General features: G+C 38.7%; 1 protein-coding gene across 1 annotated transcript in view; it reads left to right on the top strand.

Annotated features, from left to right (window-relative positions):
• The window catches only part of eys (EGF-like photoreceptor maintenance factor), a 145484-nt gene that overhangs the window by 50776 nt on the left and 70872 nt on the right, over nucleotides 1-23836 (top strand). The window contains exons 25-31 of the mRNA XM_087175489.1: nucleotides 644-903; nucleotides 13937-14033; nucleotides 14512-14619; nucleotides 16069-16214; nucleotides 22210-22381; nucleotides 22736-22814; nucleotides 23247-23446. Coding sequence (XP_087031615.1) covers nucleotides 644-903; nucleotides 13937-14033; nucleotides 14512-14619; nucleotides 16069-16214; nucleotides 22210-22381; nucleotides 22736-22814; nucleotides 23247-23446 — 1062 coding nt within the window. The remainder of the gene's footprint in view (nucleotides 1-643; nucleotides 904-13936; nucleotides 14034-14511; nucleotides 14620-16068; nucleotides 16215-22209; nucleotides 22382-22735; nucleotides 22815-23246; nucleotides 23447-23836) is intronic.

Here is a 23836-nt window from a genome sequence, read left to right as displayed (position 1 = left end):
TCCTCCTCCCCCGCCCCTCCCACTGGGGAGATGTGAAACTGCTTCAGGTGGAAAAGTTGGGGGATGGAAAGGAATGCAAGGTGGAGTGGTTGGTAGTGCTCGGGTACTCACTGCCACCAAGTGGAATAGTCACCAGCTTTAAGAGCAGATACTTCAGACTCTCATACACATGCTCTAGTATTTTCTCTCTCTCACTCTCTCTCTCTCTCTCTCTCTCTCTCTGTCTCTCGCATTCATACATTTCCATTTAATCCCCACTCAGTGCTCTAACCTCTTGTGTCCTACATTCAGCTGTCCAGAATTAAATGCTGCTCTGACCAGTAGCACAATTAACCTGTGAAGTCCCGACGCTGTCCTGCACAAAGATCCAGGAGTGCAGCGCCAATATATGTGTGAAAAATGTGTAACGTGGATCATATGAATTGAAAAAACAAAATATATATATATATATGTACTGTATATGTCATGTGTGTAGAAGCACCCTCAGCACTGCAGCTACGTTAGTTCCGTTGTGATAGAATTTGATACCCCCCCCCCCCTTAGAAAACGACTAAATAAGTTGCAAGAGTTTATTTATTAAGGATTCATTTTGATTTATGCCAAAAAGACCTCTACAGTCAGACGTCTCTCTGCTGTGTCCAAGGTGTTTGTGCTCACCGGGGTGGACAGGTGTGGACTGTGCAGAGGATGTGGATGAGTGTGATTCTGGGCCCTGTCTAAATGGAGCTCAGTGTCAGGAGTCAGACATACCTGGGGAGTTCTCCTGCACCTGTCCCCCCTTCTTCAGTGGCCCCCTGTGCAACCAGCCTTATGACCCCTGTGACCCCCTCCACAATCCGTGCCTGCACAACTCCACCTGCCTGACACGCTCCGATGGAACAGCCTCCTGCAGATGCCCAGCTGGTGAGTGAACACACCGCCACAGCTTCATACTAATAGCGCTTTTTTTTTTTTCTTTAGCCCACTTTCAAGTGTAACTACATCATTTTGTTCAGTAGGTTACCGTATGTAGTTTGTACTTTAAAAAAATGACAAAAAGAAAAAACACAATTCAAAAATCCTAAGTTAAACATGTACATCATAGATCAAAGGTTCTAGCAAGAAGATGAAAAATATTCACAGTCACAGACACAGTTAAGCATGCATCATTTGTATCTCTTCTCTGAAATATATGAGGTTTTCCAAAAAAGTTACTCTATTAACCGAGACAATGATGTTGTTTTCCTGTGCATAAATCATATGTTGGACCTTACTCCAGACACTGGAAAAATGTGCCACATAAAAACAGTAAAGGTTTTCCTACAGAAGATGATTTTAAAATGATTGATTCATACAAAACAGTAAGACGTTTAGTTTGTGCTGCCATCAGGGGAGGGATGACTAGTTCTTACAGCTGGAATCTAATCATTGGCTGCTCATGGGTTAAAGAGGGTGGTAAGCACAATAATGACCAACTGATTGCAATACATTTGCTGGATTTTTACACATTGCCCATGCTAATTTGATTTGCAAAGAATGGTCAACAAAACCAGACAAAGGTGACTTTTGGCTTTTTACTCTGAGTAAAAACTTGCCAACTGCTTTATCTTGGGTTGATTTTCTCCCGATGACTTACTGTAACAGTAAATAATCAAGACCAGTTAAAACTAGTGCTAGCTGGGTTGTTCTTGATACCATCCATGGTGAATCAGTTCCTTGTTTACTAACCTCGATGTGAAGGCACTGCCATCCCACCTCCTTATTATCCTTATTATGATTTTCTTTTTGTAGAAACAGCACATGGCAGGACCAGGCCACGACCCAGCTTTTTGTTCAATTAAATCACTCTACTTTTTCTTGTGTACAAAACAATGTAACCTAAAACCTGCAGTTATTTTGGCTACATCCCATTAGCCTAATGTGTACTTATCAGCACTTAAAACACTTGGCATGTCATTGCATTCAATTCCCGACTAAATAGTTATTTCTCTTTTGCATAATGTTGTTGCTCATTCTCCTTTCTTTCACTCATTAAGTGTCCAAACAAGTCATCTGGGTAAACCCATTAACTCCCCCCACCATAGCAAAAGATAGAATACCTTTTAAACCTGCCTCTCACCATTTACCATGTTGTGGTCATAGCAAATGTTTCGACATAAAGACAAAAAAAAAAAACAAGTTCCAAAGGAGATGGTCCTTACTTTCGAGTTGGGGGCACTCTACTTCCCCTGCGTATTTCTAGTGTGGCCTCTCCCACCTTAGCTACATGAATATAATAATAAACATCATGCGTATCATGTGTGAGCCTTGTGCTGCTTTGACTAGGCTTCTACCAAATGTTGACAAAACATTAATTACGATATGATTAAAAAATGACTTGACATACAAAGCATATTAGTGATATACAGATTGCACTTAAAAGTGCATGAAACCATAAATCCACATTAAATAAATGTGTCTGCTCCATTGCAACTTTTTCTTTAAATCCTAAGTATACTAGCAGGTTGCACTAACAGCCATCTAATAAATCCAATAAAAAACTACTATGCAGGTAGATTTTACCATGCACTTCTTACAAAATGTCCATATTATTACTTTACTGGTCCACATTATTGGCAATAAAATTTAGTTGTGTAAACTCTATATAGAACTGACTACAAAATTTTAAGAACCTTCGTCAATTTCCTAATGTCCATGATACCATGGCAACCAAGGCCCAACACATCCATAAGTAAAATACACTTACAAAAGAACGTTTTAATGCATGTTGTATTTGATATATTTCCAGCTTTATAAATTGAAGTCTGAAGGAAATCCTCACATACAAAGGCTGGTTTTACTCGTCCTTTGGTGTATTGTTTGTGAGTACATGCCAGAACCATGTGCAAACTTGGCTATTGAAAGATGGTTGTTTGATTCTTCACAGAGCGCTGAGGCGGCTGTGGCCAACTCAAATTCATGTCTGTGGCAATGGATTTAAATGAGGTTTTCACACTGAAAGAGATTATCAATAGAAACAACTCGAACCACTGTTGAAGCAAAGTTCACTCCTTCATCGTCTATTCATGTGCTCAGCTTGTGCATAAATGGCCATATTTGACCAAATTTGCAGAAATCCGACTAAATATAGTCTGTAGCTTGTGTTGTAGGTTGTTTGTCTCATTACATTTATCTCAGGTGACCAAAACGTGTCACAGTTGCAATCCATAGTAATCCTTCTGTCTGAGATATGAAATTACACGCAAGGATCTAAACTACAGTGGGTGAGTAATATAAGCCCTGAAATGAAACTGTTTCCCTATTTTAGATATTAAACACTCATATTCATGTATGACTTAGACATACACATGCACTCAGGCTTGACTGCACACACACACACACACATGCACATCTGAAATTCAGCACACTAATCTGTTTCATGTTCAGTTCACAGGCTCTGTCAGTTTATTAGAAAAAAAAAAGCAACATATTAGTCATGGGAAAATGAGAATGGCAACTTACTTGGTTGAAATGTCCTGTTAGGAAGTTTATCAGTGAGCGCCCCTGATTGCTGGGGAATTATGAACGATATAGTGTTTTAACATTCAAACTTATCAGCGAGAAGGTCAAGATGCTATAGGGTTGTGCTGTACCTAATGGCTCTGTCAGTGCAGAGATGAAAAGATGTTGCCAGATATAAATAGAGCGGCTGGGTTAGTTTCAGAAGGCTTCCTTGGAGAGGAATAGGAAATTAGGTGCTGGCTGCATACATTACACCAAGAGCTTTTGCGTGGGCTTTTTCACTTCTCACTACTCTCCATTATTATTCACCATAAATCCATCCTACATAGCCACTACTCAACAAACACAGAGCTGTTATACAACCGATGGCTTGATCCCAGCACAACAATTTTACAGACTTGTTATTTAGCATTCAGTGTAGGTTATTTGTCAAGGAAATTGTGTAGGCTTTACATTATTCCCAGGCCTAATTAAATTAGAATTTGTCTGCCTGAGTCTGCCAGATTCACTGCCATAAGCAAATCTCAACCCACACAGTCAAGATGGACACCACACAGTAAACATTATAAAGGTTAACTTGTTATAAAATCAACATCAAATAGCCATTTTTTTTCTCCGTGGCTTTTAGCTGCACTTATTTCCTATTTTGCCAAGAGTGCGTTAGAAATGCAGGGTACTAAATTGAACTGAATTAGGGAGAGGGAGATTGATTCATTTATATGACATGAAACTGACACGTCTCAGCCAAAGACCTTGGTTGTGTAATTGGCACAAAATATAGAGTCCTGCAGCAATATATATTCAAAACAAGATCATGTGCCCAACAAAACTGCATTAAAATCCAAAAGCTCTCATTTTCTTTTATAAATACTGAATCTTACGTAATGAAATGAAAACATGACAGCCCCTGTCCACTATTACTGCTCAGCCCAAACGCCACGAGGTACATAATCCAACTGCAGCAAACTCGAGCCCACACGGTCCACACTCAAAAACAGACAGTGTGTGCTCTTATGCGTGCGCACAGTTGGAAATCGTGGCAGCTGCTCCATGGTAAAACATGCCGGAGGGTGGACATAAAGGTGTCTCCTGTTAACGAGGCTCTATTATGGAATACATCAGTTGTCTAGACTTGGGGTGTGTTTTCCAGACCAATAGCATGAAGCTGATTATCCTTTCTGTTTAGCCCATTTTGACAGTGGCAGTGGATCATTAGAAAAGCTTGGATGAATGTTGAGGTAGAGGATGAGTCAGCAGTACAGTCAACAAGTCACTGCTGTTTATATATACTTACATACTGATATTGTATTTGTACTAGAGCTAGACCAGTAAATCAGCTGCACTGCCTGTTAGTGTTTTCAAAATCCCTGTCGCCGCAGGAAACAACAGCAGCCTCTGATCTAGCAACCTACACACTGAAAATGGGAACTTTTGATCAGGATTTGGATCGCACAGTCACATAGTCGACATGCGTCTCTGCTGTTTTTGTGGCCTTTACTGTGCGGGGAATTATCCATTTTAACGACTGCCCCTGCTCTAGCATGCAGGGGCACCGTGGCTGCATCCTAAGCTCAGCACCGCCTAAGACGATTGTTATTGGTTTGAAGGAATGCAAATAAATCAACATTTTTTTTTCCTCATTTGCAGAATGGTAATTGATGCAGCCAGACCATTCTCCAGCTTCGGAGGCCGTCTGACTATGCAAAACTAGATGACAAGTAGCAAGAAATTGCAGAAGAGAAATCCCACAGAGGTGTTTGAGATAAATCAGTGGTGCTGTACATAGTTTGTCCACTAGAGAGCACTGACAAATTCATTTTTGAACTGTAAAATGTTCTGCTCAGTACATGTCTTTGTCATAATTATTGGTAAAAAATGAATTTCTGGGGAAAATATTAGGGTGTTCATGTAAAAAGAAAATAAGCATAGGTTAATGTATCATTGTTAAATTTTTATAATTCTCAAATATCTGTATTGGTAACGGCCTCAAAAATCTAGTAGCACTTGTCTCGTTTGTAGGCTGCAACAAAACAAACTTGTTCTTAGTTGAAGTCTGGAAACTAGTTGACCTTTGCTAAAACAAAAAAAGCTTTGTCAATGAACATGTTAGATATTCTTGCAATAAGCATAGAGTAGCCATAACAATTAGTCACACAAATAGGAAAATACTACCTGATCACATGCAACTATTAAATGTTGTTTCTAAAAAAATGTGCTTAGATTCTGGCAGCGTGCTACTTCTCAGCTAGTTGCTGATTGAAGAGACACTGGTATCTAATGTCATGATACCCAGGAGACGATGGTAATACTCTAATAATGGATTGTCACTGTCATATTTTTCATGGCCAGTCTTATGACAATATCTGATAGCAGTTGACAGAGTACTTTTATAAAAGATAAGCACTTTACCAGTGGCTTTAATGATCAGTTATCTGGAAACTTGCTGTAAAGACTGTGTTGTAAAGCAAAGAGTGCGGTCATAGGTTTCCCAAGACACTTCTCTAGATTATATCAGTCTCACAAAAAGGGTGATGTGGCAACTTTAGTGTTCATCAATTCAACAAAAACTAAAAGGCTGCCATTATGAGGTGCCTACTGGGAGCAGCATTAAAGGGGTTTGTAAAACAGCCACAATGGAAATGAATTTTGTCTACAAAGGTATACTGTGAGAACCTGCAGGCCAGAATAAAACCAGAGCCAGCTGAAAGGATCTTCTGAGAAAAAAAATAATAATAAGGGAAGCAGGTATCCTCTCCTGATTGTAGAGGGCTCCTGCAGGAAGTTTTTGTTCTTCCTAGCAGTGTTTCTCCGCTGCGCCTCTGACCAGGAGGCCTAAGTCATCTTGCCTGACCAGCACAGATGTTCCACTTTCCTCTTAATGAGGAGCCTCAGCAGGGAGTGCCAAGGCTGATAGAAGAGCAACCTGAAAATGGGAGAGTTAGGGTAGAGGTTGGGGGCGAGGGTTACTGGCCGACAACCACAACAAATGAAACAAACATGCATAGCATCGCTCAACACACATTACAGCACACGGCGGAATTATGGCTGATTCCGAGTTCTGTAAACAATCTATAGGCTCGGCTGTCCTTTCTCAGTTTGCTGAAGAGTTTGCTCAGAGTTTCTTCATATCAACTGCAAAAATCCTTGTCAACAGAAATGTGTTTACAGCACACAAAAATGTAAAATCCATCACACATTTACACTGTTTCAACTACAACTAGTGCTAGATATGGAAACACAAAAGTCAGTCAAACAAGGAGTATTATAATGCAATATGCAAAACTGCAAATTTATTCATTTATTTATCCACTGAATTTTGGAAAGGATGCCAGAAAAAAATCCCACATTAAGCTTCGTACCACTATTGAGCTTTATCTCACAGATTCAGATTTCCCTCACAGGTCCAAGTGCGCAGTAGTTGAAGTAATGAACCAGACCATCAGCCGGCTTGTAAAGTGTGTCCCTACATTCACCTGAAATATGCACAAAAGACACCTGAACACATTGCGACCTTTAAATTAAATTGTAATGACTGTAATTTTAGCTTTTCCGCATTAAGAATTTCTAATTAAGAATAATAATTTATGGATTAGTGACTATGTTCCTTTGTAGAAAATCAATAGCAAAGTATGAATGTCACTTTTCCTAAATCCTTTTTATTCAAATGGTCTTTGAAATGGCATCTGGTTTGATAATGGCTGTATTTTTTTTGTATTTCGACATTAGAAGAACACCGTGTCACTGTAGCACTTAATGTCTTAGATTGATTAAAGATTTCATAATATGTCATGTGATTTTTCATCTGCATTAGAGTGTGCCTATGCCCATTACCACCTTTTCATTGGATTGGTACAAGTTGGCATATTTCAGTGCTAAAAGTGAGCTATTTGACAGGGGGACAATTGGTATGCCTCTAGTCTACTGCAAGCAGAGAAATATGATTCTTGCAGTATAGTGAATTAATTCAGAAACATTGTGTGGTCCCTTTACATGCAAAAACCATTTGGTCTCCACGGTTCAGAATATCCCCAGAGGTGTTCCTGGCCAGATGGAGAACAAACCCCTTTATTTGCATGGCATGCTACACTAGCCTTCACCTTCCACAAGATTGAGATTGTGTCCTACCAAACAGTTGGTTAATGAGCTACTGTGAAGCTGTGCCAACAGGAGAACTGACACATACCTAATATGATATTGAAAAAGATGTGTTGAGAGTACGTGTTGCCGGAGACGTGTTGGAAAAGCCTGTCCTCGCTCCATTCATTTCAAGTGATTATTCTCTTTTGTAGAGGAGGTAGGAAATAGTAGATGTGTCTCCATGCCAGATGCCCTGGCAGATGTATGTTAATGTCACTGACCTTTTTCCTTCTCTAAGTATAGTGATACAGAACCTAATGCACTGTAACTTTTGGGCCTATACTGCTAAATACATACTCTAGATTAACAAGATTTATCTTCACGCATTCTAATAATATAAATCTATTTCAAGCAAAGCACATTCACTGTCGTGTTTGGTATTAGCATATTATAATTATCATTTTAAGTAATAATAATAACTTTATTTAAGGGGGAAAGTGCCCCACTTTAAAATCTCTTTTTAAAAAAAGTGTCCTGGCTGAGGTATTGTTGTGGCATTTAGAACACAGAGGTTACATTTAACAGACTTATAATAATGTTCAAATATTTTTGATTTATGACTTATACCAATATACTGTGACAGGAAGCCTCTTTAATAACCATTTCTCCCCATAGTACAATTACTGAGATCACTGAAATCTCTCTCACAGAATAATGGTCCATGAAAGAGAGGCGGTCAATGACCACACACTAAAAACTTCTATGACATAAATAATAATTATAGGTTATCAGGCCTTAGAAAATATAAATGGTCACCATTTAAAGAAAAAAATTAAATTGCGGCAACATTTAAATTTTGTCTCCTGTGTCGACAAAAGTGAGTGAGCGCTGTTAACATTTAATGTTAATCTCTTTTCATTACAAAGCAAGAAGGTTCTGTTAACGTCTGCTCTGCAGGAATCTCCAACTGATCGTTTTCCTAAGCTGTTGAGAAACATTGTTGGCTTATTCATCTATACTTTGCATTCTCCACGAATCCTTCTTTTATTCTAATATAAAGAGTAACATGGAAGCTGTTATGTCTCCCAGCTGAGTCAGACGGTCTTCTCTCTGATGAAAATAACATCCCAAACTATGATGAAGGTACAGTAGGTCTTCACCCTTCTGTGAGACATTTGAGGTCCAGAGATCATATTGAGGAATAATGTTACTGGTCGTGTTGTGACAGCAAGCAGTACAGTAAAGCTGAAAAGTAGAATAGGGGTTCTTAAATTGTGATGATATAGAATAATATGTTAGTCTAACTTGGAGTAAAAATGATGTCGGACTCAAGCTGGTGCATGCTGTAAATCACAGCTCCATTTGGTGAACTAGTACCTAGTCTAATGTTCTGAAAGCGATGGCACACAGACAGGCAAGAAAATATTAAAATGTAGCAGGTGTTCAGTCTCAGTGTGAGAGCGTGCCCCTTCAGTGAGTAAAGATCTCAGCACTCTAGTGATATTCCACTGCTTGGGGCAAAAGGTGTTTTTTTTTTTTTTTTTCTCTTCTTCCATTTTAGCTGTGAGACCTCTGTTTCCAGCCCAAACTGCTGCATCAAAAAAGACAGAAAAAGGCATCAACAGGCACATAGTGGTATCAGAGGTTTTCCCTTCATAAAAATTCTCATTCATTAGTGGCTTCTAACATGTTGGTGTTTAACCCCTGAATGCTTCGCAGCAGGTAAAAATACCCAAATGGTTTCTATGTAAATATTAGTGATAAGCCACAGTGCTGAAAGAATATACACATTTTATGATTATTATCCAAGGGCATAAGTTTAGTTTTAGCTTAAGGGGATGCGATGAAGTCAATATTTATGTATATATATATATATTTATTTTCTTTTTTAATTTATTTTTCCATCCCAGTTTGGTGCCAAAGCTGCCAGGCTATGTAGCATGCCCAGCAGGGTCCACCAACCAAATGGCTACAGGCAGCCTGTGTGTAACCTGAGAGGCAGAGCGCTCTCTTCATCTCATGACGTCACTTGCTCTTAAGTGCAGGGTGACAGTCAAAGGCGACCTAGATGAGTGCATCTGCATCTGTATCAAGTCGGAGTACTCTTTCATTTAGATTATGACAGCTGGGACACTGTTAACAGAGGATGTAGTGATTTACTCAGATTGTAGCTGTAAAAAAAAAAAACTTGAATTTTTAAAAGTGGCAGAAGCATTTGCCAGTGGAAATATTTATCATTTGTACTGATGTTATACAAAGTTGCAATCTATTTTTTTTTTTTGTGTTGAAATGTTAAATTACAGTAACTAGCAAAGGGAGCATTATCTGCATTATGCATTAAGTTTCTGTCCTCTATAGGCAGACAGAACACACAGCACTGCACTGTGCTAGCAAACAAATGCATATAGTTACTTACATATATATTACAGAAACAAAGCAACACAGGCATCGTCTTTTCTTGTCAACTGTCAGAGGAAAGCCCCTGTTTTCACACATTTTAGCCGTGGTTTATTCTGCCGGCTGCTGTGTCATATGGAAGTCAAGGTGATTACTTTCAGAATCAAACATAATGGACCTGCGAAAAAACAGCATGCAGAGAGCGGCACAGAGGTGCCGACTGAGTGTTGATTCTCAGTGGGATCATCAGCACTCGCAGCCCTCTCACATATTACTTAATGGAGCTTTAAAGTTCACAGCATAGTCAGATTTGTCTTTCGTCGTAGATTGAGGGAGGCACAGTGACGTGGTCGTAAAGTGTGAATAATGTCATTTGTAAATGAGCTACCATAATAATTTAAGACAACTAAAACTTTAGAAAAAGAAAAAACTACAGAGTTATACTGTGAGCATTGTCTAAGCCAGAGAGTAGCTATGGTTAAGTACTTGCACACCGCTGTGAGAAAGAGGTTAGTGGCTTCATTTATACATAATGTATAAAAATAGGCCTAGGTCTGTAACAGCTGTACGGTAAACACATTTGAAATAAACTCGGTATTTAATCATTTTGTGCCTTCATTATCATTTCTGAAGAGGTGGTCCAGGTGTGTAGCAGTGGGGTAAATTGGATGCAGAGTACGGTGTTTACATGCAAAAAGATTTCTATTCTTAACCCACTTTGTCAAGTAACCCAGTTTTTGGTCAGTGCATGTGAAGGACTCATAAGCGTCTTGCATTCCTTTTGATTATGAGAAATACATCTATGACTAATGTGATATCCGGTGTGTTTGTTTTTCTGTCTATATTTATTTTCAATTTCCTGAATTTAGTTGTTTTTTGCAGAGATGTGTGATGAATCTTTTGGAACTGGCAGCTATATGACATTGTTACCATCTATATATACCAATAGAATCTTACACAAGACTTTTCGTAGCTGCATTTTCAAAAGACAGCATGTAAATTATGGAACAGGATTTCAGAAGCAAACCAAGATGTACAGAAACACTCCAATCAAATTCTCTGTGCAGTGATGGATCAGTGTGGCCACACTCTTTTTTTTTTTTTTTGTTTGTTTTGTTTTTCTTCTTTCTGTGCAGACACAAACTGCCACAGTGTCAGCACATTTTTCATGTCAACCAAAAAAAAACATGGCAAACACATAAAGCACTGTAATGTTAGTCATGAATTTCCCCCTGTATTTGAAGGAAGCTCCCGCTCAGTCAAAGACAGTATTATATAGTTCTTGCTGACAGGCCACTTGGTGACCACGTACAACCATAACCCATATGCTACTGACAGTGCTCATAGCATTGATTCATCGCCTGTGAACCGTCACAGGCAGTTCAACTGACAGAAAACTTGGCGTGATGATGCATTTAGGTTTCATCAGAAAAATCATCCACAGATTAAGCGATCATTGACATCTGACATTTGATGTAATGTACGACAGCACACAGATGGCACCACAGAAAAACAAAAAAACATAATCTATATTGCAAAAGTGGTGGGCAGTATCATTTTAAATTACCTCCATCTCTCTGATAAACTGTTAGCATCAGACTGACAGCAACTTTGATAAGACTACAGTCACAAATGTAACGGCCCAACCGATATACACACACTGTTAAAATGAAGACGTCACTCATATTCCAATTGAAATGTCCATCAAGGTTAGTTCACAATCCACTAGGGATTACCCACAATTTCTTCTCCTCGGAGACATGCACTGGCAGGAGCGGTGATCACATACTGAAGCTCCAGCCAGATGATGGAATGACTACGTGAGCACGCGCCTTGGGTATCCCTCTCTGTACTCTGTCAAAGAGAAGCCTCCAGTCACTGCTTAGTGGCAGAAGATGCATTACATTGCAGTGACATTCGAAATAGTCCCGAGGTGCTCCACCATTGCTTTGACTGACAGACCAGCTTGCGAAACCTGTGTTGTCCCATAATTCACCAGATGCTCTGTGCTCTCTGTGGTCTCATGGATTCCCTCTATTCTTATGTCCCAAGATGCACAGAGCTTTGTCAGTGTCACTGTCTTGCCTTTTTTTTTTTCATTATCATCACTCTAGTTGCATTGGAAATGTGTCTTTCTTCATTGTAAACATAATGATATGAAATATAGGTTATTAAGCTGGTTAACAATGCACAGTGAGAGTTTCTTGAGAGCTCCATCCAGTTGTTAAGCAATTTCTTATTCAACAAATCTCAACAATCAATAGCGCTGAGCTTCATGTGGCTGGAGAGCAAACCACAAACAACGGCTTCCAATTGGTGAACAGAGAAATTTATGGCCCATGTAATTTTCTGCCAACTGTCGTTTACAGTAGATTTTGAAAGCACCGCAATGACAAAAATTGTTGCCATTACAGAGCATCATATCTCCTGATGTGCGGCATCATTGCAAGCGGCGCAGGAGACCCTCAGACTTCTTATGGTGACCTTAAGAAATAGGAAAAATGACAAGTCCAGCACATGGTATGAATCATGTAGCTATCAGTCGTTAAAAATGTTGTATTGATACTGGTGCAGGTTTCCTTGTAATGTAATGTAATGTAATGTAATATAATATAATATAATATAATATAATATAATATAATATAATATAATATAACATTATAATATGATATAAAACGTCTCTTCAAATTTGAAAAAATGAAACTACACGCTCTTCTCTCAAAAATGAATTTAAACAACCTCAAATTATTAATACAAGTTTTCAGCTGAGAATTACTACTTAGATGAGCCAGGACCCATTATAATTCAAATGCTGCATATATCACTCTAACTTGAAGCAGCGGGAGCGGCATAATGAGACGAGGAAACAATAACAGCACTAACAATCATTAAAAGCTTGTTTTATTAACCCTTTGTTATATGCTTGTACAGCCTTTAATTATGTGAGGCAGATGGTGCTCTGCAGGGACAGCACAGTAGACGTCTCTTGGAAATCTGAGCTTTTAAAAGAGTTCGATGGCAAAGTGTTCAGTAAACGGTATCTCTGTGTTATCGCTCGTAGCGCGACAGATGCAACGGCAGAAACAGTCGCAGAATGCTTAAAATCAGTAACATGGGGGGGAATGGTGGCCATAAAGAATCATTAAGTTTATTGTTTACAGTTTTCCACGAAAAAAATAAATAAAAATAATCAGTGCTATAAATTTAGTGGTTTTCAATAAATTCAGTGGTATTTCAATGGCAACATATTTAGAAATGACAACATTCTGCAAGTATGTTTAAAGTTACTAATTTGATTGAAATCTTTTTGTCCATTATTTGCATCCATACGATGTGGCATTAGGGGTTCCTTAGATATTTTCTCATTCATGAAGTCAGGTTACTTCATCGAACTACGTCATGCAGTTTGATTTGTTCAGCTAAAAAAACCATCTTGCGGACCAGACACAGCACCAGAGGAATACCTCCGCCAGGCAGGACATTACAGTTTCTCAGACTGCCTTCAAAAGTACAACCAAACATCCATGCTGATCTGCTTAGCCGTCCTGCCCCTCAACCCCCTAATGAACAGGAGCAAAAGAGCTCTTGGGCTTAGCCTCTCCCTCTTAGCCTAACTTAACAAGATGTCCCCCTACTCGCTTGCTTTCTCTCTCTCTCCCTCTCTCTCTCTCTCTCTCACACACACACACACACACACACACACACTTAGACACACATACACAGTCGCGCACACAGAGACACACCTCCCAAACCCCAAACCACTAACCCTCAGACCAATCTGTCTGTGGCACTAAAGTATTATTAGACTTACACACTCTCAAAGGGGAAACAGTGAGTGCTGAGAGCTGGAAGATGAGATATGCTACAGGGGCTACTAGTTCCATTAAAATGGCATTCACTGGGGCCTTTGTTATCATCGGCCCTGACGTTTTCAGGGTGTAGTGGGGCTTGCTGATCCATGACCATCTCATCTATCTTTCAGGATTTGAAGGAAGTTGGTGTGAAATTGACACCAATGAGTGTAGCTCAAATCCTTGCCAAAACCAGGGTGACTGTGTGGACGGGGTCAACAGTTACAGGTAAAGAGTGTTATCCATAACCAGCTTTACATGTCTTAGGAGGCAAGAAAATGTCAAGCTTTGTAGAGATAGACTTTAAACAATTGTTAATCCGGAGTATAAGTAGCAGAAACCTTCATATACTGTCATTTTGATAGTAGATTGCCTGGAGCTAATAGATTTGTTCTGAGGTCACATTCTTTCTTCACATTATTTAATAGATGTAGCAATGTAAAAATGAAATGAGGTCAAATTGGTTACAAGAAAAGAAAAAAAAAAAATCTACCTCAGCCACCTTTAGGTTTAGTGAAACAGTCAAAATCCACACCTAGGTCACGATAGTGTATGTGCAATCACACCAAATATGATGTGTAATTAGTATCATCAAATTGCTTCTTATTGATTTTTTTCACTCTGTGCATGTGCCAGTAGGAAACGGATAGATCTTCTATTTTCTATTGGAGACAAAATATCAATATTACTGATTTTTCTGTTCCAGCTGTGATTGTAAGATGGGATTTGCTGGCCATCACTGTGAGGAAGACATCAATGAATGCACCTCTAGCCCTTGCCACAACGCTGGCATTTGTGAAGACCTTGTGAACGAGTAAGTATGAATATAACTTTTCTTCTTTTTTTTTTTGCTTATTCATTGTGTGCTTTTAAAAAAAAAAAAAAAAAAGATCAAATATCAATAAAGGCCAGGCAGAATTAATTTCCTGCGTTTGTTTTGAAAGGCGAAAGAACATAAGCGCTCTCCAAAGAAAAAAAAAAAAAAAATGCGAGGTTGTGGCGTTCCTCTTCAAAGTGTTCCGGTTTATATAACAAGCCCCACTTCATCCTTGACACACATAAGCTGCAATTCTAAAGACAGAGAGTGAGTCCAGCAAGAACACATCATGTATCTAGATTGGGCTTTACTCCACTGGTGCTTCTCTCTGCTGTGCTTAATGGGAGCCCCGGGGCTTCCAGGCTTAGTCGGACAGATGGGTAGAAAAGTCCCAGGGCCAATTTGAGTCCTAAATGGTTTGTCTCCAGTTTGTCTCCCGTCATGATTTCGCTCCCATGTGACCTGGCCCTGCTCAGAGCGCTCCTCTGATTGCACAGTCCAGGGAGTTCACATCAGGTGTGTTTTAACCTCGCTGCCCACCACGAACACTACACACTCCGCCATTTCCGTCTCCCTGACCCAACAAGCCGAGTGAGTCCATCTGTACCGTGGTGATGAATCAGACTCTGCTGTATACTCGCTGAGCCCAGGCTGTCTTCATATTTACCCATCCTTCTCCTGAAGATACTATGAGTTTGACTCTGCAGGGGTCACGTAGTCTCATCTCATCTATTTATATGCACTACAGGCTTTTACTTAAGACACCAAACTAACCCTAAGTAGGCACTGGTGTAACAGATTGCAACGAAGGAAGTGTTAATTGTCGTGGCAATGTTCTCTCAGACCTGTCCAGCCTTTGAGGTTTGCATAATTATGCAGCTACATGAGAGTAAAAATACACTTCCATATCACAGAGAATTGATATGGTGTAACTGGTTTACTGATGGAAAAAATTATGTTTAAATAATCAAAAGACACAGAGGTATCTTATGACATGTTTTCTAATTATCTCACCTAGAAACAGCAGAACCGTCTCCTCTGAGGTGTGTGTCAGGGGATATTAGACACACCGACAGCTGCAGAGAGGGATTTGAATTGAGTAAACTGCACAGATTAAACTCTTCCCTTTGAGTAATAAGTCATCAAACATAATTCAAATGAAGTTACTCAGCGGGAAAGTTAATTGCTGTCATATTGTTCATTTCTGTGTGAAGATTTTGAGAATGAAAAAAGGAGTCTTAATCTGCATCTTAGCTTGTCTTCGTGCGTTTCTAATGCTTCCTGTTTTTCTCCCAAGTAATTATTTGTGCAGGAGTGTGTGCAGCTTTTACAGAGAAAACGATTCTGCTTAATTTAAAGTTACTGCAAGACTTAAACATATAAGTGTTACTGTCTGGATTTCCCTTTATTTGTTTTTATGATCGAGTGTTATTACATCTTCCTTAGATTCCGCTGCATTTGCCCTCCTGGTTATTTTGGAACGCTGTGTGACCTGGATGTGAATGAGTGTGAAGTTTCACCTTGCCTACACGAGGGCATCTGTATCAACACGCCCGGGGGCTTCAAGTGTGTCTGTCGCCCTGGATACTCAGGTAGCTCTTTTGCCCTTAGGTGACATGAAGATCAATATGAGAGTCTAAAAAGCTTATCATGACTGCAGCGGTCGCATGCTATTGAGGAAACTCTGACACAGATCTGGCTTAGTGTAAAAAAAAAAAAAAAAAAAAAAAACTGCTTCACAATGCTTGCTTTTAATTAGCCCGTCTGCCTCTGCAAGATACAGCGCCTGCTTTTCAGTAAAGCCAACAAGAGATAAATTAATGTCACCAGTTTTATCTGATGAAAACTTCTCAGTGTCTGTTAGTTGCCTTTATTTCATTTCATCAGCCTCTTAAGACTCACAACGCTATTGTTGTTTTACTTCAATCCATTTGTCTTATTTTCCACCCAGACGGATATCGAGCTATTTTAGCGTGTGTGTGTGTGTGTGTGTGTGTGTGTGTGTGTGTGTGTGTGTGTGTGTGTGTGTGTGTGTGTGTGTGTGTGCGCGCGTGCGTGTAAAGCCAATTCCTGTCAGGTACTGGGAAGATTAATTTCATTTGTCTTCCACACTGTATCATCAATTTATCCTTCCCCAGTTGAGAGAGGGGGGGAAATCTCTGAGGTATTGCTACTCTGGAGAGCAGAACCTGACACGCATGGCCCAATTCCCACAGAAGCAGCTTTTATTATTAGGCCTACGCACGGCATAGTACAAGTCATTACTTTTTCTGTTGCTCTAAGCTCATCTGAGGAAACAGGGCTCCCCAGGAGAGCAAGCGGCCAGAGGATACAGTTTGGATCGGCTCAAACCGACTAGAACTCACACAAAATATTTGCTCCGGTAGCACGTGCAACTTTTCGCAGGAATACAAATGGGTTCATGCTGCTACTGTAGCTGTGTGTAACTTCTCTTTCATTCTAAATTGCAAATCTTGGGGTGATTCATCACTTCATGTTTTCGCAGCCTGATTGAAATTGATTGAAATGTTATTCTGCTTTGATGGTCTGATGTGTCATCTCTTATCTCACTGAAATCCTGTAACTTGTTGTGTCACTTGATGGTATTAGAATATCAATTCGTCCTGCCATCAGGAAAGTAAAGCTGTTTTTTTTTTTGTTTGTTTGTTTTTTACCTGCATATCGAATGCCAAAATTCATTCTGACTTAAATGGTTGACGCTGCCTACTATTAAATCAGTTGTGTGCTATATCTACACACTTTTCATGGATGTGATTTAGCTATGATGACACATCCCCACCTGCATCACTATCCATATTGAATTTTCGTACTAGTTTTGTATTGAAAGTCTGTTGGTGAATCTGCGTTCTGCTCTTTCAGTAAATCTTCTGCTTTCATATAGCAGCTTCTTCGTGTAGCAGTTTTTGCTAAGAAATTGTCTAAAGGCTCCGACTATTACCCTCTCTATTCAAAAATAATGGAATTTTTTTTTTTTTTTATACATGTAACATGTTTTAGCTTTGAGAAATAATTGAAGCGAGGAGGCAGAAAATTGTTTTATTCACATTTGTGACACTTCCAACAGCTTTTATCAATACTTTTTACCTTTTGTAAAAGTCTGTGTGACCCACTTTTTTAAAGTGTTAGACTAAAGAAGTGCTTTTTTTTTTTTTTTTTTTTTTAATCTGGCAGTTTTCCTCACTTCTTGGCAAGTCAGGTGTCGGTATTCATCATTTGTTCAATAACAGTCTTTAGTTATGGCTCTCACCTAATCTTGTGTAATTATGCTTTATTTTTACATGCGGCGTCATTTTGTTCTCCATGTGTCATACTGAGAAACACTTACATTGTGAGACAGTTTTGGCAGCTGCTAAGATCTCAGCTGTCTTATCATTATTTAGGTCGTTTGGTTTAAAAGGCTCTGTAATCCCGATAATGTATTATTTAACTGTACATAGCCGCTGTGTTCTATACTGAGGTCAGAAGTCATTACAGTGACATGATGAATGGCTAATCGTGTTTATATAAATCACGGTTTAAGCACACTATTCGTCACCTTCTGTTTTCTCTTCTTCACCCATCATTAAGGAGCACGTTCCCTTGAGTGATAGTACAGTGCAATCAGCACATTGTTGCAAGCTGCCTCAGTCAGCACATTGTTGGATGATGATGTTCTGGCCCCCACACTGTTGTTTTGATGTTAAGGCTTCAGTAAATTCAGTCTTTTGCTGGGTGAACTGTCGCCGTTATTTCTATCCGTGCCTTCAGCCTCTTTTGCTTCAGAAATGTATTTTATATTTAAAGCGAATGGAATATCATGTACTGCCTGTGCTAGCATTTATTAATGCATTATAATTATACATTTATTAATCGTATCAATTAAAAACCAGCTCTTATTACTGTGGGACAGAGTCAGTACATGACTTATACATGTGTATTTTGGGCTTAATGCTTAAAATGTGTCAAGTGTTTTCTCAGAAACAGAAGTATCAGTTTGAGGATATAAGTCAACCTACAAGTGCCCAATTAAGCTTCAAGACACTTTGTAGTCTAGTTGTATTAACTAGTATGTGTTCATCTTAATAAGTAGTAGGATTTTTTAAGGTATTCCAGCCCCTGGTTCACCAGTCTGCGCCATTAAATGTTCGATATATAATTAATTCAGGATCTACTGCAAAATACCAGCCCAGAACCTTAAAGTAAATACACAACTTCTGACCTAAATAAAAAATATCAAGATACACGAGTGTGAGCATCAGCCTATGGATAATGTGAAATACTTAGATTGTGAAAATGTGTGTCAGATAATTTTATTTTCTACAACCCATTTTGCTTCATTTCCCTCATCACACTTCAGTTGTGCATTATCCGCAGTTCTTCCTCTCTCTTGCAACTCTATTGTTATTTTTGGTTTCAAGCACTGCTTTGTCACCTCTGCTGTCATGAACTGAACTTTCCAGCTGTCGTAGAGCATTCCCTTTGACTAAATGAAACAAGTTATCAGTTTGGGACAAGAAAGGAACCATTTTACAGTCTGTAACCAAAGAAAGGTGATAGAATTTGTGTACGCTAAAGACAGCTTATTTACTCTCTTTCATGATAAAACACAGGAGGCAATAAATACATTTGTGCTCCTGCTGTCACTGTGTCTCTTTACATCTGTCTGAGCCCGCAGATAAAAGGCCGACCAAATGATTAACAATGGGCTAGTCATCATTTTTCATCTCTGCATTCCTGGATGTCTCAGATAGATTTTAAAAGTATTAAAGATTTTTTATTTATTTATTTATTTATTTTTATTTACAACTTTAGCGAAAAACAAAACAAAAACAATTCTTGGAGGTAGAATTAGCCACCACCCATTCATTTATTTTTAATTCCTTAGCAAACAGTCACTTCTGTGGATCTCTCTAAAGCGCTGCCTGCTATAATTTAGACTACTATAAACATCATCAGTGTGTGTTCCCCACTTCTGGTATGATTTGTTGGCAGGAGGAAGTCTAATTTTGACAGTTTCTGTTATCTGGTGTTTCCCGCACAGCTTGAACTCTCAGCTTCCCTTCATTTCTTCTGGGATCTCATTGCTATTTTTGTGAGGTGTACATAAATAATGAAAATCATCAATTCCCTGAATAAAGCTGACTTATTTAGTGAAGCTTCAGGATTATTTATGTGTGTCTGATGGACAGTGAAGGTATAAGTTGTTTTGTGGATAATTCACGAGTTCCCCTTCGAGTCAGCACATTTGGTGCATTCCATTTTTTTTTTGGAGGATTGTGCCTTTAAAGACATGGTAGTGTGTAGTCACAGCTGTAAGGATATACAGCTCTTACACTATATGACACACTTTTCCATTAGTTCAGTGCTGCACCTCACTGACTCCTCTCAGGGACGTTACAGGGACAGCAATAGCTGCAGCCTGCTCAGCTCTTTTAGTCGACTTGGTTTATATGTTATTATTACTTTTCACTTTTTTCAAATCCTTTCTTCAGTTTCTTATTTATGATCTAGATAGAACTATCATAATTTTATAAAATACATTTCAAGTGTTTCTAATGGGGCAATTTACCAAAATTACAAATGAAAAAAATAGTTTTCACACTCAGTTTTAGTTCTTCATAGATAACTTTGGTTTTATTGACAATTTGAGATATCTACTTTGTTTGCAGTGTTCACAGCAGTCAAAAATGACTTTAAAAAAAACCCTAAACAACTTCTATTTCAAGAGACAGTGTCTCAGTTTTCCAAAGTAAAAAAAGAATCGTATGAATTTTCTTTGTGATGAAGAAATACTGCAGTCCATGTGAAAACGGGTAATTCTTTGAATTATCTGAAGAGGTAACACTGGGGACTGAAGTGTGGCCGATGAAATTTTTCAATACTGTGAGCACCACACATGAAGTTCTTTCATCTCCACTGTTATCTGAATGGAGACAGAAATTCCAGAATCTGGATAAACTGTTCCTTTAAAGACACTATAAGCCTTTATATATATATATATATATATATATATATATAAAAGAGAAGCACTCTACTAATAGTGGAGCATATGACTTAAATGAACGATCAGTTATCACTTTTGTTTGGGATTTTTTTTTCTACTGATTAGAAAATTTGATAATCGACTCATTGTTACAGCTTTAGTGTAGATATTTGTGAGTCAACCTTTCAATACCCTTTTACTCACAAAGTTTCACAAGGTAAAATAACCATCTGGCAAAAAGACTTTGGGTATTTGTGGTATTAATGGCTCATCTGTGATTTTCTTTTCATTTTCTGTCTTTCAAGATCTGATTTACCGTATATACTTCATATGACACACAGCTTCTGTTCCTTGGCATTACTTCTGCCTGGTTTAAAACTCGGTTAAAACTTTCCTCAGGAGATGATATGTTGCTATTTATGTGGAAGCTGGATAGTGAAAATCAAAATGAATGCCAGTAAGAAACTAAAGGCTGTTTCTCCGCGAGTGTCAAACACAATCATGACACACAAGTTAAAGCCCCTTTGAATTGTGTGTCTCCTTTCCATTAAAAGTAATAAAAGTAAGTTGTCAGTAACAGAAGAATAATATGTGAGAAAGGTAACTTGAGGTAAAAATAAGAAATGAACTAAACAACCCTGAAATCCTTTAATGCAATGTTAGTTTACTGCGCACAGCACGCTCATGTTTACCATCCCTGCCAGTCTATGATCTGTATATCAAAGGTTACTAAAGAGACCAGAGAGGAAAAACATGTCATGCTGCCGAGGCAGCTTTATCTGGACAGTTTGCTCGCTGCTGCAGTGACTTTATTTTGCCTTTAAATGACTGCAGAGGTGGTGCTTTTGAATGATATAGTGTATTAACTACAAACTTTGTAATACAAAGTGTAATATATAAGTTTGTGTTGAGTAAGTTTGAGGCAATGTGAAATTAGACTGAGATAATTAATAGTGATTCATTTTCATACTGTGCAGTTTTTCAATATTTATAGTTATTGGGCTGTTCTATCATAGTCAAGTTTGTAACATATATTTTTAAATAAAAATCTGTCCTTCTAAATTCTTCTAAAAGAAAACAGCAATTACTTTACCTTTGTAGCCACAGATATGCATATATATATATATATGATACGCAGTTGATTAACTGTGCTACATCCAAAAACTATTCAAAACATAAAAGTGCTGGTGCATTTTGTCAGCATATTCCCTCATTGCATTAAACATTGCGAGTGTAGTGTATTTGTCTCAGTTTGTGAAACCAACAAAACATTGGGACTATGTCCTGGAGCATACAGTGATGTCTCCAGAGATCCAGAATGCAGTTGCAGAGTTGTTTCAGAACTATCAAAAACCCAGGCATTGTTTGTTTATTTTACAAAGACTTGCACAGTTGTTTTGTGCTTAAAAAAATAAAATCGAACCCAGACTAACAGACGACTTCTCCAACTCTGAGGTTGTGTTCTTGACTGCGCCCCGCTGCTGTTTACATCCCATTGTAATGTTTTTAATCTGTGTTTCTGTAAACAGTTTGACTGCTGAAATCCTCTCTCCTATTAAGTTGTTTAATATTTGATGTATTACTGAAACATGTTTATTTCCTAGGTGCACGGTGTGAAGTTAACATCGATGAGTGCGTTTCAAACCCATGTCAAAATAGTGGGAGATGTATCGATGCGCCTAATCGATACCACTGCTCATGCCCTGATGGCTTCATTGGGCTCCACTGTGAGACCAACACTGATGAATGCATGTCAGCGCCTTGTCTTCATGGGAGGTACTGATTTTTTTTTCCCCCATCATTTCAAACAGAAACACTCCAAATTGTGCAGAAGTGGCATGGAATTATTTTTAATTAGACTCCTTGCCAGCACAGTGAGTGGAGACATACAGTATATCGCATGTGCTAATGTGATGCACTTACAGGTTGTCTCAGTCATCTCTAAATTACAGTCATTAATTCCGTTGAAGACGAAGCACTCATTCATTCAAAAGAGTGTATCTCTCTCAAAGGATTCTGCATAAACTATACAGCAAAAGACCTGCATATATGAATGCTTTGGAGTTCATTTCAAACTGTTGTATAATTTTGATGAATGAATACTGACGCCATCTGTTGTGGCCTTCTCAGCTGTAAGGATGGAATACGTTCCTACTCCTGCCTGTGTGAATCCGGATGGACTGGCAGCAGATGTGAAACAAACATCGACGTGAGTTGAGCTTAATTAATAAACCCGCTGGGTGTTCTAGAGGAGTGTCAGGAGAATTTTGTAATCTTTGTGCGGTATCACTAACTCTATTGATTTTTTTTCTACAAGATAAGTCATTTGAACTACCAGGATCATGTAAGCATTGTACAAACACCTGATTAAAAGAAATTGCTTAGTGTAATTGATTTAAACCACAGCTTGTGCTGGACTCTAGAGATAAAACACTGAGTTGCTTACAAAGTCTTTGTGAGCATTTAGTTGAATGGATAATCTGCTTTTTGACTACTAGCAATTCATTCTCATCCAAAGTTGTATTTTTCTTCTTTTCTTTAACCACACATATGTATTGCAGATGGTTGTATCTGTCAAATATTTAGCATTAGTCGTACATGGCCTCACTCTTGTAAATGATTAATGTCTTTTCATTTACAGGACTGTGCTTCCAGCCCCTGTCTGAATGGAGGCTCGTGTGTGGACCTCACTGATAAATATGCATGCTTCTGTCAGGACGGTTACACGGGGAAAACCTGTGAGACTGATGTAGACGTCTGCAAACAGGCCGCTGTTAATGTCTCGCTGTGTTTCAATGGAGCCACCTGCCTCGACGGTGAAGGATCAAACTTTACATGCATGTGAGTCGGTCCACCGTCAGACATCTTTTATTGTTTTGATGTAATGATACTGAGAGATTGTCCCTGGATGGAGTCAATGTAATACGAGTTGATTGGAACAACATCCCTTGCTGAGTGAACAAATAATAGTTTAAATCTGTGTGTTTAAATGCCCTTTACATTGCCAGGCATAAGACTAGGATACATAGGACATTAAGAAGAAGATGAATTCTTTATTATTCAAGTATGTTTTTACATAAACAGGAAATTTGACTTCTGCATTTAACCCATCTGTAAGTAGTGAACACACACTCAGACATTAGGAGCAGTGAGCACACAAACCTGGAGCAGTTGGCAGCCGCACTGCAGCGCCAAGGGAGCAGTTGTGGGGGCTGTGTTTGTGTGTGTGGG

This window comes from Seriola lalandi, unplaced genomic scaffold, assembly GCF_002814215.2.
Source record: "Seriola lalandi dorsalis isolate HSWRI2012SDOR001 ecotype SW California unplaced genomic scaffold, Sedor1 jcf7180002054470, whole genome shotgun sequence".
NCBI lineage: Eukaryota > Metazoa > Chordata > Actinopteri > Carangiformes > Carangidae > Seriola > Seriola lalandi.
The sequence above is the reverse complement of the archived record's forward strand: the minus strand, read 5'-3'. Positions and strand labels throughout refer to the sequence as shown.